This window comes from Natator depressus, chromosome 3, assembly GCF_965152275.1.
Source record: "Natator depressus isolate rNatDep1 chromosome 3, rNatDep2.hap1, whole genome shotgun sequence".
Lineage (NCBI taxonomy): Eukaryota > Metazoa > Chordata > Testudines > Cheloniidae > Natator > Natator depressus.
Window position 1 is genome coordinate 121,868,232 of NC_134236.1, and position 14,767 is coordinate 121,882,998.

Sequence of the window (14,767 nt, forward strand, 5' to 3'; positions counted from 1 at the left end):
CATGCCTGCCTATCCACCTGCACAAGAGGAGAAGGAAGTCATGTTCTCCCCACCACAACATTTCCCTTCACACAGGTAGCAAGTATAAGGATGCAAGAGGGCTCCTTACACTTCTAACAGGACACTGGGCCTTGGGGCACATATGTACACCTCAGCATGCTTTGAGCTGTAGTCACAGGGCACATGATTAGGAGCGAGCATGCATCTGTTGATAATAGCCAGGAAAGGGTGACCTCAGGGGAAGGATGCATCTTCTCCCTGCCAAGTTTATGCAAAGTAGAAAAGTCAGTTACACAACTGTGCATGTTACTTTCTGCCTTTTCCATCTGTTATTAATAAAGCACACCCTGTGAAAGGGGACGTGAAACTGAACTGAGGATTTAGGCTGTCACAGCAGCCTGTCTGCCGCACCAAACTCCTTCAGACTCTACCATTCTTAATCCTGCCTAGCAGGTAACATTCAGTGGTCCCCAGTTTCCCAGGGATGTGTTTCTGCAGTGTCCAGTCCTTCTCAAGATACCCACAGAAATCAAGTTTGCTGCCTCCAAAGTGACAGTGTACACACCAGCCTGTTGGCTCACTGAGGGCACACTGTACCTTAAATATAGTAAACCTCTCTCAATGCTAAGAATGTTTATTAATAAAAGAGCAGATTTAAGTGACACTAAGGCAAACAAAGAAAGGGTTACAAACAAAACAATATAACACGCTTTTTAGTTTCTAAAGGCAGGTCTACACTTAAAATGCTGGTTTCAGAGTAGCAGCCGTGTTAGTCTGTATTGGCAAAAAGAAAAGGAGGACTTGTGGCACCTTAGAGACTAACAAATTTATTTGAGCATAAGCTTTCGTGAGCTACAGCTCACTTCATCAGATGCTAACGTGCCACAAGTCCTCCTTTTTACTTAAAATGCTGTAGTGCTTCAAGGACGCTGCCACTATGCCGATGGGAAAGCTTCTCCCCTGTCGGCACAGTTAATCCACTTTACAAGAGGCGGTAGCTATGTCGCTGGGAGAAGCCCTCCTGTCAACATAGTCTACGTTGGAGGTTAGGTTGGTATAAGTGCATTGTTCAGGGGTGTGGATTTTTCACACCCCTGAGCCAGGCAGTTATACCGATGTAAATTTAGAGTGTAGATTTGGCCTAAGATAACTTTACAATCTTTGCCGAAACAGCTCTCTCATGTCCATCAAGTTATCAGCAGCACCAGCCTTCTGGTAGGAGGATCCAACGTTCACAGAATGAGAGGGTGCTCTCTTTTCTGTCCTGTAAGTGATGGAGAACTAGAAAGTCTTTTGCTCTCCTTATATTTCCCGAAGTCCATGGTCTTTTAAAATGGAACCCAGACAAAGTTCCTTCGCCCTGCTGGTGTGCAGATGCCAGGCTGTCTTCTTCATGGTCCTGTGAATTTGCTCTCTTTAATTACTTTGGATACCGTGGATGTTCCTTCATTGTCTCCAGCATCACCTTACTCAATTTACAATGCAGACATGGGCAAACAGCTAAAACAACAGGTTTCAGAGTAGCAGCCGTGTTAGTCTGTATTCACAAAAAGAAAAGCAGTACTTGTGGCACCTTAGAGACTAACCAATTTATTTGAGCATAAGCTTTCGTGAGCTACAGCTCACCGATGAAGTGAGCTGTAGCTCATGAAAGCTTATGCTCAAATAAATTGGTTAGTCTCTGAGGTGCCACAAGTACTGCTTTTCTTTTAGCTAAAACAACGTTCTTTTGTCTAGGACAACTTTGTTTCACAACATGCCTCCACAGCGTGTTTTAAGAACATATTACCAGCATACATACATACCTCTGCACATACAACTATACATACACCATGCAAAGATATTCATTACCAGCCTATCACCAGCTATTAAGATAATACCTTACAAGATGCCATTTGGCTAAATGCTCGGACAACAGCAGGTTGAGTGGGCCCTTTGCTAGTTGACATAAAGGGTCTCTTAGGGTCACAGAAAATTTAAATCCACAGAAAGCCAAAGGGTACATGTTACTGTCTGCACATAGGGGCAAACTCTACCCAACCCCCAGGACACAAGGCCCCATGCTTGGCAGAGCTAGCTCTGTTCCTTCCACTGAATGAGGGAGGCAGGATGCAGAGCACCTGTGCAAGGGCTATGCATGTCTTATGCACTAGAGCACAGTTCTGTGCGATTTATGTATACCCTGGAATAAAGGGAGGTCTTGTGGTATATGATGGCAGGTGAGAGCTGGGCTAGTGGATCCATTGTTTTTCCATTTCATTTCTGCTCCCTCAGCAAATAAGGGTGAGGAGCACCCCCTATCCCCGGCTCTCATATCCCCCAAACAGTCATTTGTAAGTCGTAATTTGCAAAGTAACTTTACCCAGAAGTGTAATAATATCTCTTTGAAAGCACAAGAACAGTTATTTAGCACTGCTTTAATTTATTTATAAGTCAGATTAGGAGCCAAGACATTTTAAAAGTAAGCATTTGTTCACACAACTGTACCACTGCTTTTATTCTTCAGTTTCCTTTTGAAAGCCAAGTGCACCCATTGTGAAGCAGCATTGTCAATACATAGGGCAAAATTTACTCACCCATGCAGAGAGCCTGCAAGAGCACTGAAGTGCGTGAGCTAATTCTCCCCTGAGCAGATGGCCCACACAAGGCCTAGGCCCCACTGAAGACCCTCTGCATGGCACTAAGTGACACCTTGAGGATGTTGTTTACCCAATCACTGGAGTCACATTCTGGTTTATTTTAGCAGAATAATTTTTAATGTGGAGAAGAATCTCTCTGTAGCAGAGCTACATTCTAAAGGCCGCTTCAAAAACTGGTCCATGCTGGGGGTCAGCGCTGCCCCAGTCAGAGCTCTGCCACAGAGACTGTGACCTTAAGAACCCTTCAGTGCCAACTGATACAAGAATATCCTGAAGCTAGTACGTACATTCTGGTTCCACCAAAGAAAATCAAATGAGATCTTAAAATGAAAGACAAGGTCACGATGGTCATTAATATCATTGTGAAATGCATGTACACAAACGATGTAAAAAAGTTCGCTGGATACAGAAAATATGTTCATAAAGACTGTCAAGGCAGAGGTGACAAACAGCTTTCTGCCAGACAAAGGATGTTTATTCACCTGTCTCCCTCAGTCTAAAGTTAACAAAACCGGAAGGTCCTTCACATACGAAGTCAGCAGTGCAGGAAGCAGCACACCAGAGAATAAGCGGCAGGCAGTCGTCCTGACACGGAGAACAAACAAACAAGGAACTCTGGAGAAGATAAGAGAAGGCAAGGCAGATACTCCTTCATTTTGCACCTAGGAAGTAATCAGGCAGTGCAATTACATGAATGAAAACAGATCACAACCTGCCCTGCTCGAAATACTGCAAAGGACATTTGGGTGAAAAAAACTTATTCAGACTGGAGGTTAACTTAAGTTTAGTCTCTAGGAATCATGTTATGATTCCGGTTTTTTAATGTAACCCTTCTGTTTGCATTGTCCTTACTCACTATCTCTTACATTTTGAATGTTGATAATAAACTTATGATTGTTTTTACTATAACTGTAGCTCAGTGCTGTGGTATTACATAAGCAGCTGATCCGGAGTTGAATCAACCACGCTGGTGTGTACACTGACCCCTTGGGGACAGCAGATGTGTTTTTTTCTGTACGTAACCAGTGGGTAAGGGGCTGGACACTACAGAGAAATGTTTCAAAGGGACTCAGACTGGGTACACCTATTAGCCTACAAGGCAAAGTAAGGGCTGGCACAGCCCAGAGGAGGTTGTTTGGGTGGCTAACAGGCTAGAGGTGTCAGGGAGCTGACACCCAGTTAAGCACATGCAAGTCTCCCTCTCACTGGAGGGGGATGTAACAATGTCACTGTCAGTCCTGGTCATCCCAAGAACAATCACAGAGACATAGTCCCTCTCTCAGCTCTCATGTAGGCTGTGGGAGTACCCAAGCTATACCCTATCTGTAAAGGGTCCAGACTGCTCCCCACATTACACTAGACCAGCTCCACAGACCAGCACAGGTGGGGGGCATGGTTCTGCATCATCCTTTTTGTGGTGGTTTGCAGCCTCCCCAAGATCATACAGAGGAAACAGTCCTTCTACAAGTGCAAGAACTGTGATTGCCCCCCAAGGGCTCCACTGCACCCCACACTAAGAGGGGGGGAGAGAAAGATTGATTCTTGAGTGCTCTCAGCTTCTATGCAAAGGCTGAGCACAGTCTATCCCTATGTAGTTTTATAAAAATCTGGTGGTTTGCCAGATCTATGTTCCAACACCAGCTTTTAAGCACACATTTATTTTAAGCTCCATGTTGAACTTTACACTGTTTGATATTATATTACAGCAGCACCCAGCAGTTCAGTACAGAGGAGGGTTTATCGGCGTTGTCATTTTAAAGAGGGGAATTAACAGAGATTTGAATCAAAATTATTAAACACATGTTTGAAGCTAAGCCTTATTGGCCTAAAAGTGTTTTCAGCCCAGAGCAAAGATTTTGTACCAATATTTTGTTTCATTTGGGATAGAATGTTGTACTCACTAAAGTGAGTGACTGACAATCACATACTGGGCTTGAGCCAAGAATAATGCAGACTAGCAGTGTACAACTTCCCCATACAGTTCTGCCAAGGCAAATGAACACCCTCTGCTCTTGCAGCCAACAGGGAGTGATGTGGACAAACAAGACTCTCACTAAACTCACTTTGCCAGATCCACATCAGGATTTGACTAGTGGTTTGCAACGGAGACAGTGTGAGCACGAAGGGTCAGCATGCAGTAGCCTAAGTTAGTTACAAATTACTTCTGCCCATTGGAGTTAGAAGCAAATTGCAGCCGTAATAACCCCCTTCAAGTTAAAAACTTCCCTGCAGCATTTGATCGTATTTTAAAAACTGGTCAGTGAAGACTGAAGTGCATTATTTCATTTAGGGTGGTGGCCTCTCAGGGCACCAGGAACATTGGTCAGGCAACGCAGGGAAGCTCATATAGCTGCCATCTATAACTCTTCCTGTTTTAAGGATGGGGGAGGGGTGTACTAAAAATAAGCCAATGATCTCTTGAAACTAACAGCACATATAAGGTCTGATTATGATCACTCTTATCTGGTGCAGGAGAGATTAGAGTCAGGATGAGAACATATAAATTCACAGACTATTCCAAGAAGCCAGCAGTACTTAGTCATGATGAGAGAATAAAGGAAGATAAGCTACCATGACAGCAGATGCTGAAAATGGACAAGTGAGAATACTGTATGTCCAAAGCAGAAAATAAAGCAAAACCAATCTCTACCACCCTTTGCATTTGTGACGTCATGAGAACTTCTGTAGTGTTGAAGATGAAACAATTCCCCTGAATTTTGTGAAATTATCTTTACCTTCAACATCAAAACGGAGGTGCTCGCTTGATCTAATGGAATTTGCTATGCTGCCCTCACTTAGCTCTGGAGTTATGCCAACAATTCCTGCTCTATTTCACTGTTTTGGTTGACTCTGTGATTCATGCTATTACAAATTGCGCAAAGCAATATGAGGGTTATCACCATTTCAAAGTACGCTTCTTTACTTTCTCCAAGCATAAACCAAGGGCCCGATCCTGCAAAGACTTCCGTCAGAGCTACACATGGAATGACCCAACCTAAGTTGTTTTGTTAATCAATACCCCAAGGCTCCAAAGACTTTACTGCTTACACTTTTTAAAACACTAATTTTTACTGATTAGTTTAATGCAGTTTCTTTCAAATACAGATTGTGTTGTTGTTTTAACCTTAATACCATTTTCCCCTTGTTCAAACACCAAGCACATATGGATAACTCATCATATGGATGACTCATTCCAGGCTTGCTGACCTTTAGTGCACCACGCGGGGGCGGTGGGAGGAGAGAATCACTCTTACCCTACAGCTAGCTTGCTCTGGGCATGAACGGCAAAATTTTAAAACAAGGCCTCTTTCAGCCAAGTCAATGTTGTGGGCCAGATGTGCAACAGTGGCTGAAGCAGCGCATTGCATAATTGAGGACAGTGTGCAACAGTGGCCACCACTCCTGATCCCAGGTCTATCCAGATGCTAGGCCAGCCTCTAGCATAAACTAGAGAAGCTCAACAGCTTTATTTTCCACTGAATGCATCCGATGAAGTGAACTGTAGCTCATGAAAGCTTATGCTCAAATAAATTTGTTAGTCTCTAAGGTGCCACAAATACTCCTTTTCTTTTAACAGCTGTTCTCATCTAGGACAATTTTGCCAGCCTCTAGGGGCCTTGTGAGCAGCTGGGGGATCCCAGTGTAGTTAAGAATGCTATTGCCCTCAGGAGACAGAATGTTTAACTAATGCACTCTAAGAGATCAATCAGTAATCAATACTCCCATCCACAAATAAGACAACACCAGGTTGCAGCCCCTGCAGTCACAATCATGCATGAGGGTGGAATAGAAGCAGCTGTGGCTCGCCAGCCACACAAGTCCTCTCAGCAGGGGTACTTCTCTAGTAGACAACTAAGCTGGCTTTAGCGCTACACTGCCCCACTGGCCTTGGCTCAGCTCCAGTATCTGGCCCTATGCATGGAGTCACTTATGCACACAAGTGAATAGCATCTGCAAGCAAAACACTCCATGTTCAGATACAAATAGAGTACAAATGCAATCTGAGTATTAAAACACATTAAAAGTGACAAAACTTGTTGCCTGCAATACAAATGGAGGCTTCTTTGAAATCTGGTGTGGCAGGGTGCATTCAATTTTGTGGCTCCCTGCTTTGGGTTCCCACGGTCCTGCTACACCCCACTTCAAGCAGCAGTGAGCTGAGGGGAACAGAGAAGGGAAGGTGGGTCCTTCAAGCTTGCCTAGAGAAGACTCTCCAGAGCATCCATTTTGAAAGCTAGACACACCTAGCCCTCCAAGGGCTAGCAGCCACCAATCAGGGCCTGCTGGCTGCCTGGTCTTGGCAGTTCAGTTCCAGGCTGGGAGCAGTGCAGTGAAGGATGCTCCTCTCTGGCCAAAGGAGCCTGGCAATCAGACAGAGGTACACAGCTGGGAAGAACCTGAGAACACTGGCCCTGACTTATGGCTAGAAAGAGGGGCCGGTAGGAAGAGGCCCATGGAAATAGCAGTGAAGGACTGAAGTTGATCAGCACATGGCTGGTGTGTATAGGGTCCCTGAGTTGGAACCCAGGGTAGTGGGCAGGTCTAGGTTCCCCTACCAGCCACAGGTAAAGGGACATAAACCTCAATGGAGGAGGCATGGCTTATCTGGGAGCCCAAACATGGAATGAATTTAAACGGCCCAGAGCCAGGGCTGAAGATCCTAGTGAGGGAAAATAGAATCCCATAAACAGTCTAACACTGTGGAAGGGGTTCACTTGGACTTTTTGACATGGCTTAAGGCCCAAGACATTGAAAAAAAAAATCAACAAGATCATCTGGCAGACTGCAGAGGGTGTGGTAAGTGGTAAGTGTCCCTTTGCAACTATTCTTGTAAAAAAAAAAAATGCTTAGACCCTGGTGTAAATGAAAACCATGTAAAAAAAAAGTAAACACCTCAAAAGTCTATCCCTACTAGTCTCTAGAAAATAAAGTGAACTTGGGGTTTTTGGTGGAATGGGCCTGGTGACAGCTCTGTGAGGGGAAATTATCAGACATCAGATGTCTTTTCTTTGGAGCTTCCCCTGATCCAATGATGGCTTCATGAGATTCTAAGAGGCTCCCTTTCTCTTTATTTGAGAGTCATTTGCCATTGGACCCCTCCCAACTAAATCATTCCTATGCTCATCTTCCACCAAGTGCCTTCCAGTAAACAGACACTAATGTCTCTGCCCTTAAACACATCTTCAAGAGGCACTGAGCAGACTGACATCTACCCCGCTCTCCATGCATCAGAGCTTAAGACAGTCTAATCTACAACATGCCCAAGGTTGGTCACAGAGCTGCATATGGCAGGGGTGGCCAACCTGAGCCTGAGAAGGAGCCAGAATTTACCAGCGTACATTTCCAAAGAGCCACAGTAATAAGTCAGCAGCCCCCCCCCCCCCCACACCATCTGCTACCCCCTCCCCCCGAGCCTCCCACCTACCAGCAGCCCCACCGATCAGTGTCTCCCCCTTCCTCCTGATCAGCTGTTTTGTGGGGTGCAGGAGGCTCTGGTGGGGGGGCAGGAGGGAGGAGCGAGGGCACAGCAGGCTCAGGGGAGAGGGTGGGAAGGGGTGGAGTGGAGTGGAGGCAGGGCCTGTGGCAGAGCCAGGGGTTGAGCAGTGAGCACTCCCCGGCACATTGGAAAGTTGGCGCCTGTAGCTCCAGCCCCGGAGTCGGTGCCTATACGAGGAGCTGCATATTAACTTCTGAAGAGCCGCATGTGGCTCCGGAGCCACAGGTTGGCCACCCCTGGCATATGGGTTCTTGCTCTCAGGTGTAAAATGAAAGAGTCCATTCAAATGACAGTGTTACCAGTTTAAAAGATTGTGGTTACACTGATTGACTGTGTGGATAGAGGAGAGCGAGACGGGGAAGAGGAACTCCATTTTGTCTCCCAACAAGCAAAGTGTGTCATGTGTTGTGGAAAACCAGCAGCTGCTTATGAGCAGAGAAGTATAGCTGATTTTCCAAAACACACAGTGATTCATCAGGCACTGATGGGTAGGATCAAGCCTTTTCCTGTCTCAGGTTCTTAGTACTGGATAAACTGAAACATTGCTTTCAGCAAGCCCTTGTTACTGCACTTAACTGCAATGCATTTCTAGGGGCTCAGGTTTAGGCAGTTTTCTGATAGAATGAGGATATTCTCTCTTCTAGAGCTGTGCCAAGTCCTGTGCAATTAGAGCACTGGGACAGTCGTATGCGGATCTCTTCCGTGCACCTCACAAGGCATGCACTTTTACAATAACACCGAAAAGCCAACCTGTCCGACAGCATGTTTCACCACCACGTGAAACTTGTATTTATGGCTCCAGGTGGTCGAACAGCAATGGGCCAAATTCTTAACTCCTTGCTCACTGAAGTCAATGGAAGTTTTAGCTGAGCAAGGACTTTGTAAAAACTGAACATGGATTTAAGGATTTAGCCCAATGATTTTAGAAACAGTGACAGTTGGGAACACATTAGTATTCTACAGTCCCTATGCTGCTATTGAAAATGGGCAGGTTACATTGTTTCTCCTTTTGGGCTGATTCTGATCACAACTGTTTTTTATGCTAGCGGAATTCTTCTCCCCTCTGTGGACTTGTTCCTGATTTACACCAACGAGATCACAGCCATTTGATTTTTATTAAACATGCATAAACACTTTACCATGTATTGTAGAAAAATACAGGCAATAATAGATACTTATGCGCCAAATTCTGCCACCCTTTTCCTCCCTGAGTGCAATCTTATTGTAAAACTAGACCCACTGACGTCAAAGGAACCAGATGTGCTGCAAAGTAGTACTGAACATGAGTAAGTACCAGAATCTGGCCCTATAACTTTCTCTTAGTAATATTCTGAACATTATTTTCCTCAATAAAATAAGAGGCCAAAAATTCAGGAGCCCTTATTCAAACAAAGCTCCCATTTGGTGCTAGATGAGCAGTCTAACTATTGTATTCTCTATTAGGATTCATTAGGAAAAGGATAGATAAGAGAAAATATATTGCCTCTATATAAATCTATGGTACGCCCATATCTTGAATACTGCATGCAGACGTGGTCACCTCGTCTCAAAAAAGATCTATTGGAATTGGAAAAGCTACAGAAAAGGGCAACAAAAATTATTAGGGGTATGGAACAGCTTCCATATGAGGAGAGATTAATAAGATTGGGTGGGACTTTTCAGCTTGGAAAAGAAATGACTAAGGAGAGATATGATAGAGGTCTATAAAATCATGACTACTGTGGAGAAAGTAAATAGTGTTATTTACTCCTTCGCATAACACAAGAACTAGGGGTCACCCAATTAAATTTATAGGCAGCAGGTTTAAAACAAACAAAAAGGAAGTATTTCTTCACACAACGCACAGTCAGCCTGTGGAACTCTTTGCCAGAGGATGTTGTGAAGGCCAAGACTATAACAGGGTTCAAAAAAGAACGATACACAGTAACTCCTCATTCAACGTTGTAGTTCTGTTCCTGAAAAATGCGACTTTAAGTGAAACGATGTTAAGAGAATCCAATTTCCTCATAAGAATGAATGTAAATGGGGGGGGGGGGTTAGGTTCCAGGGAAATTTTTTTTTTTGCCATACAGTACAGTAGTATAGTTGGGAGGTGCCCCCGCCTTACCCACACAGGCACCGCCCACTAGCACTGGAGACAATGAGGCAGGCAAGGAGGCTGAAGGTGCTGTAGGCTAGGAGAAGCACATTGCGCCGGCAGCTTCCCCTATTCTGCAAGCACCAGAGGCAGGGGCTCAACCCTCGGCCCACCTACTCCACCCCTTCCCCCAAGCCCCCCCCTTAACCCGCCTCCTCTTCCCTCCGCACACAGAGTCCTTGCTCCTCCCCGCTCCCTCTGCCTCCTGCTCGTGGCAATCAGCTGGCTTGCGGCATTCAGGAGGCAGAAGGGAGGGGAGAGGAGCGAGGACACTGCCTGCAGGCTCCCCCTCCCTCCCCCGCCTCCTGAACACCGCAAGCCAGCTGATTGCCATGGGCAGGAGGAGGAGGGGGAAGGCTGCTAGCTATGGACAAAGCAGGCAGCCAAATGATATTATAGCAAAGCATAGCACAACTTTAAATGGATCATGTTCTGTAATTGAGCAGGGACGTAAGATTGAAACAACATTAAGTGGGGAGTTACTGTACATTCATGGAGGATAGGTCCATCAATGGCTATTAGCCAAGATGGGCAGGGATGCAAAACCAAACTCTGAAGCGTCCCTAGCATAGTCTTGGTTTGCCAGAAGCTGGGAATGGGCGACAGGGGATGGATCACTTGGTCATTACCTGTTCTGTTCATTCCCTCTGGGACAGCTGGCATTGGCCGCTATCAGAAGACAGGACACTGGGCTAGATGGACCATTGGTCTGACCTGGTATGGTCATTCTTATGATTATATACACCTAAATACTGTGCACAGATCAGTGGTGTAGGAAATTTGGGTGGGCCCCGACTTTTGGGTGGATGGGCAATGACAGACTGTGCTAGCTCAGCTTCTCCCCCGACGCCACGCCCTCTTTCTAGCCCTGGTGCCCCCAGACACAGGGTTGCACCTGCCAAGATGGGCATGCACATGGGGTGGCTTAGAAAACGGCAAGGCAGAGCTGCTGGAGTGGACACACAGCTCCATCCTGGATTTCATGTGCTTGAGTGCTTTCTGAAGGGTGGACACACAGCTCCATCCTGGATTTCATGTGCTTGAGTGACACTCCAGGCCGCTGTGGCAAAGCTACACCTTTGCTCAGATTTGGGTGGGCCAGGATGCTAAGTGAGTGGGCTGTGGCCCACCGAGGCCCACCAGTGGCTACACCCCTGGCATAGATACAGTACTCTAAAATTTGACATGTTTATTCAATGAATAAAAGCAATAGTTTCAAATCAAGCTAGTACTGTATGCAGGAGTCGTATCGTGAGCCAGTATTATTTATCATCTTTTCATGCCAACACTACTGAAATCTGGAACACTTACCCAATTTAAAAAACAAAGTCATGTGTGTCCATGAATCTCTTCAGGATAATGGAGAAATCGGAAGATATACTAGATGAAAACCATTTAGAATGGTATGTAACTATATACAGTGACAGTATGCCTCTGTAAATATTAAGTTGCATCATTCCTTGGTCAGTATTTACTTTTTTGGCCAATCAAACGTGATGCTTATCATAAGAATCCAATATCTATGTTATCTTGTGTCAAATGAATGCCCCAGTATGAGTGGACGAAAAAGTTACACTCTAGCACATTTTGATAAAAAAAAAAAAACCCTCACATACTTTAACCAATACACATATAGTATCACAGCAAAAATGTAGGGATTTATATGCATGAATATGCAAACATAGATAAGATTAATACCTAACAACTAATTCATTGGTCAAGATATGGAAATAAAACTTTTTAAAAATTCTTACGGCTTGAAATGCAGTAAGCCAGTCTGCAATTGATCTTCCTGAAAAGCTGCTTGTTGACTGGCCAGAGGACAAGTGTGAAGAGCTGAATGAAGTTAATCATCAGTCCGGACACTATAAATATGTAGCAGATAAGAAGGTGGCAAATGAACTGAGACTTCAGAAAGCCAATGATGTCCATGGTTCTTTAAGAATGGAAGGGTAACTGCCAGAAAGAGAAAATCCAGGAATTCAGAAGATAGTCTGCAAAACCAAGCAACAACAGCAGCTGTTAGTAAACAGAAATAAAGTTAAATAGAAATAAAAATTTGAATACGTAGATAACTCACGACTAGTGTTAGCAGTGAAGTCACTGCTTTCCTACTAAATCTTTTTTTCTATTCTTAAGAGAAAGACCTGGTTACAAATACTTACAAAAACAGACACTGAAAAACAAAGCCACATTTTCAAACAATTTACATCGCTTGGTGATGAACACGTGCTCCTATGCCTAAATCCCACTGACTTCAAGAATGAAGTGCTTTGCTGGATAGAGATGGGATTACCCAGGTACTCAATGTCAACCATGCTCATATGCTCTGCTGACTCAGATCCTTATTGATAAAGTATGAAATAACTGTACAGAATGGTGTTCAGACAATTACATTTGAAATAAGATATATTCCTTGAACTTTACCTTCATGAGGAGCCCCAAAAGTTACATTCGTACAGTCTTGAGAAATTAAAGACAAAAAACAAAGAAAAACTGTTTGCTTCATGCCCTGGGACAGCAGTTTTAATCAAGGTCCACCAGACCTCTGAGAAAGTGGCTGATAGGTCACGCGTCCTTAGTCCCTGCTAGTGAATGGTACTACATACATACCTGCATGTGTAACTTATTTTGCTTTGGAAGCCCAGTCCCCCTCTACAAAACACTCAGTTCTGCCAGGTGCTAAACATTCTGGCTCAGTGCAATAGAGATGAGAAGCACATGCTTAAATTTTAAGCATGTGAGCAGTCCCATTGAAATCAATAAAGCTACCCAGCTGTTTACAGTTAATCACATAACTAAGTGTTTTGCTAGATAGAGCAAGTGAGCTGATCATCTTGCAGGACTGAGTCTTTATTCAATAGTGCAGAGAAGCTGAAAAAGTGAACCAGCTCAGAACATTTTGCAGCTCACTTTTAAGCCTACAAAAGCTCCAAAGGACCATCAAACATCAAATCCTTTCTCGATCATTTGAAATGAACATATAGCTTAAAAATGAGGAGAAGAAGTAGTCCTCCTTTTTAAAAATAGCATGCGGCTTTTCTCCTGCTATTCTAATATAATGCAATTATCAAGTCTTGGTTTACTTCTTTATGCACTGGCATCCTCAATGGGATCTCCGCTGCAGAGCTCTCAGACTAGTTTTGGTTAGGCAACTGTTGCTACAGAGCCAGCAAACAGCACCCCAACAATATAGCCTTTAGATCCCTTGTAAAGGAATTGTGTGTGAAAGTGGTGACATTTTAAAAAAATTTTTACCACCATTAGGCAATTTTAAGATAGAAGTTAAGGCCCAAAAGGTGACCTGCCAATGTCCCTTGAATAGATAAAGCAAGAACTATCACAGATCCAGTCTATTACTCAAAATCAGTAGCATTAATACAGAATGTTCTCTCTTTCCCATCTGTGCCGACATGCTTGACAAGGGAAATAACCCTGCTTGACAGATATCATCAATGGAAGGTTATAGCTCTGAATAGCTATTTATACCTATACCAACCCTGGAGACCCTAAAAATAACAAAGATTGACTATTAAGACTTCATGGGCAGAAAATGTGATGGTTGTCTGGTTGGTAGCATCATTTTTTTTTTTTAAACAAAAATCTGAATTCAGTCAGCTGGGATCATCACTGTAGCTAACACGATCACATTACCAGGAGCATAACTACAAAGTTACCAACAAAATCCAAGTAAATTTGCATTTTGTATAAGTAACATATAGATTAGTTTTAACAAAGCATGCTTCCATGGATAAACAAACCTTCCATTAGATTTACCCTTTCCATTATTAAAGTAAGCAGTTAGGAGTTTTCTGCCACACTGCAAAAGAAAGTATGTTATCTCATTTTTATGATTGTTAAAAACCTCTCCTCAGGGCGTATTTACGTCACTGCTCACTATACATAAACATGCCTTTTTTGGTATATTCAAATTAAACCCTCAATCTATCATTTGTGTTTTTCTTCCCCAGTTGGGCACAATCCTGCTCCTGCAGGAAGCAGACCCTCAATTCTAGACATCATTTTGAGGGCCTGTTGTCATTTGAACTCAGTGAGGGACCTATCAAAATTTGGGGGGGGGGGGGGGGAAGAGAGAGAGAGAGAGAGAGAGAATTTGCTTGTCACAGCATTCAGTACGCACAGCTTGCTCAATTGCTTCATGTTTTCACAGTTTTCTCATTGGGCACAATATACACAGGAAGCAGTATAAACATTAGTGCTCAGACATGAAAGACCCAATTCAGTAGTGTTTACTCAAACAGAACTCCCACCGATGCCAGTGAGAGTTCGGCCTGAATAAGGAGCGCATATTTGGGCCCATGCTCGTGAGGCAGAATTCTGGTCTTAGATGTATGAACTACTCCCTCCATTGATTTCAGCAACATATGAGCCCCCACATTGCATTGTGCTGTAATGCTAGTGAATTGTTCATTAAAAAGATAGCCCATCTCATTTGCTATAAAAATCAAAGGTCACTAATTGGAAAAACTAACA

At 43.9% G+C, this 14,767-nt stretch overlaps 1 protein-coding gene across 3 annotated transcripts in view; it reads right to left on the reverse strand.

The window, feature by feature from the left end:
• The window catches only part of AGPAT4 (1-acylglycerol-3-phosphate O-acyltransferase 4), a 123,219-nt gene that overhangs the window by 90,456 nt on the left and 17,996 nt on the right, over positions 1-14,767 (reverse strand). For 2 of the 3 annotated variants that reach the window (XM_074948728.1, XM_074948729.1), the window contains exon 2: positions 12,028-12,267. In XM_074948728.1, coding sequence (XP_074804829.1) covers positions 12,028-12,205 — 178 coding nt within the window. In that variant the 5' untranslated portion in view covers positions 12,206-12,267. Of the gene's footprint in view, positions 1-3,121; positions 3,294-12,027; positions 12,268-14,767 lie in introns of those variants that run through there. The other variant, XM_074948730.1, reaches the window with a different exon arrangement.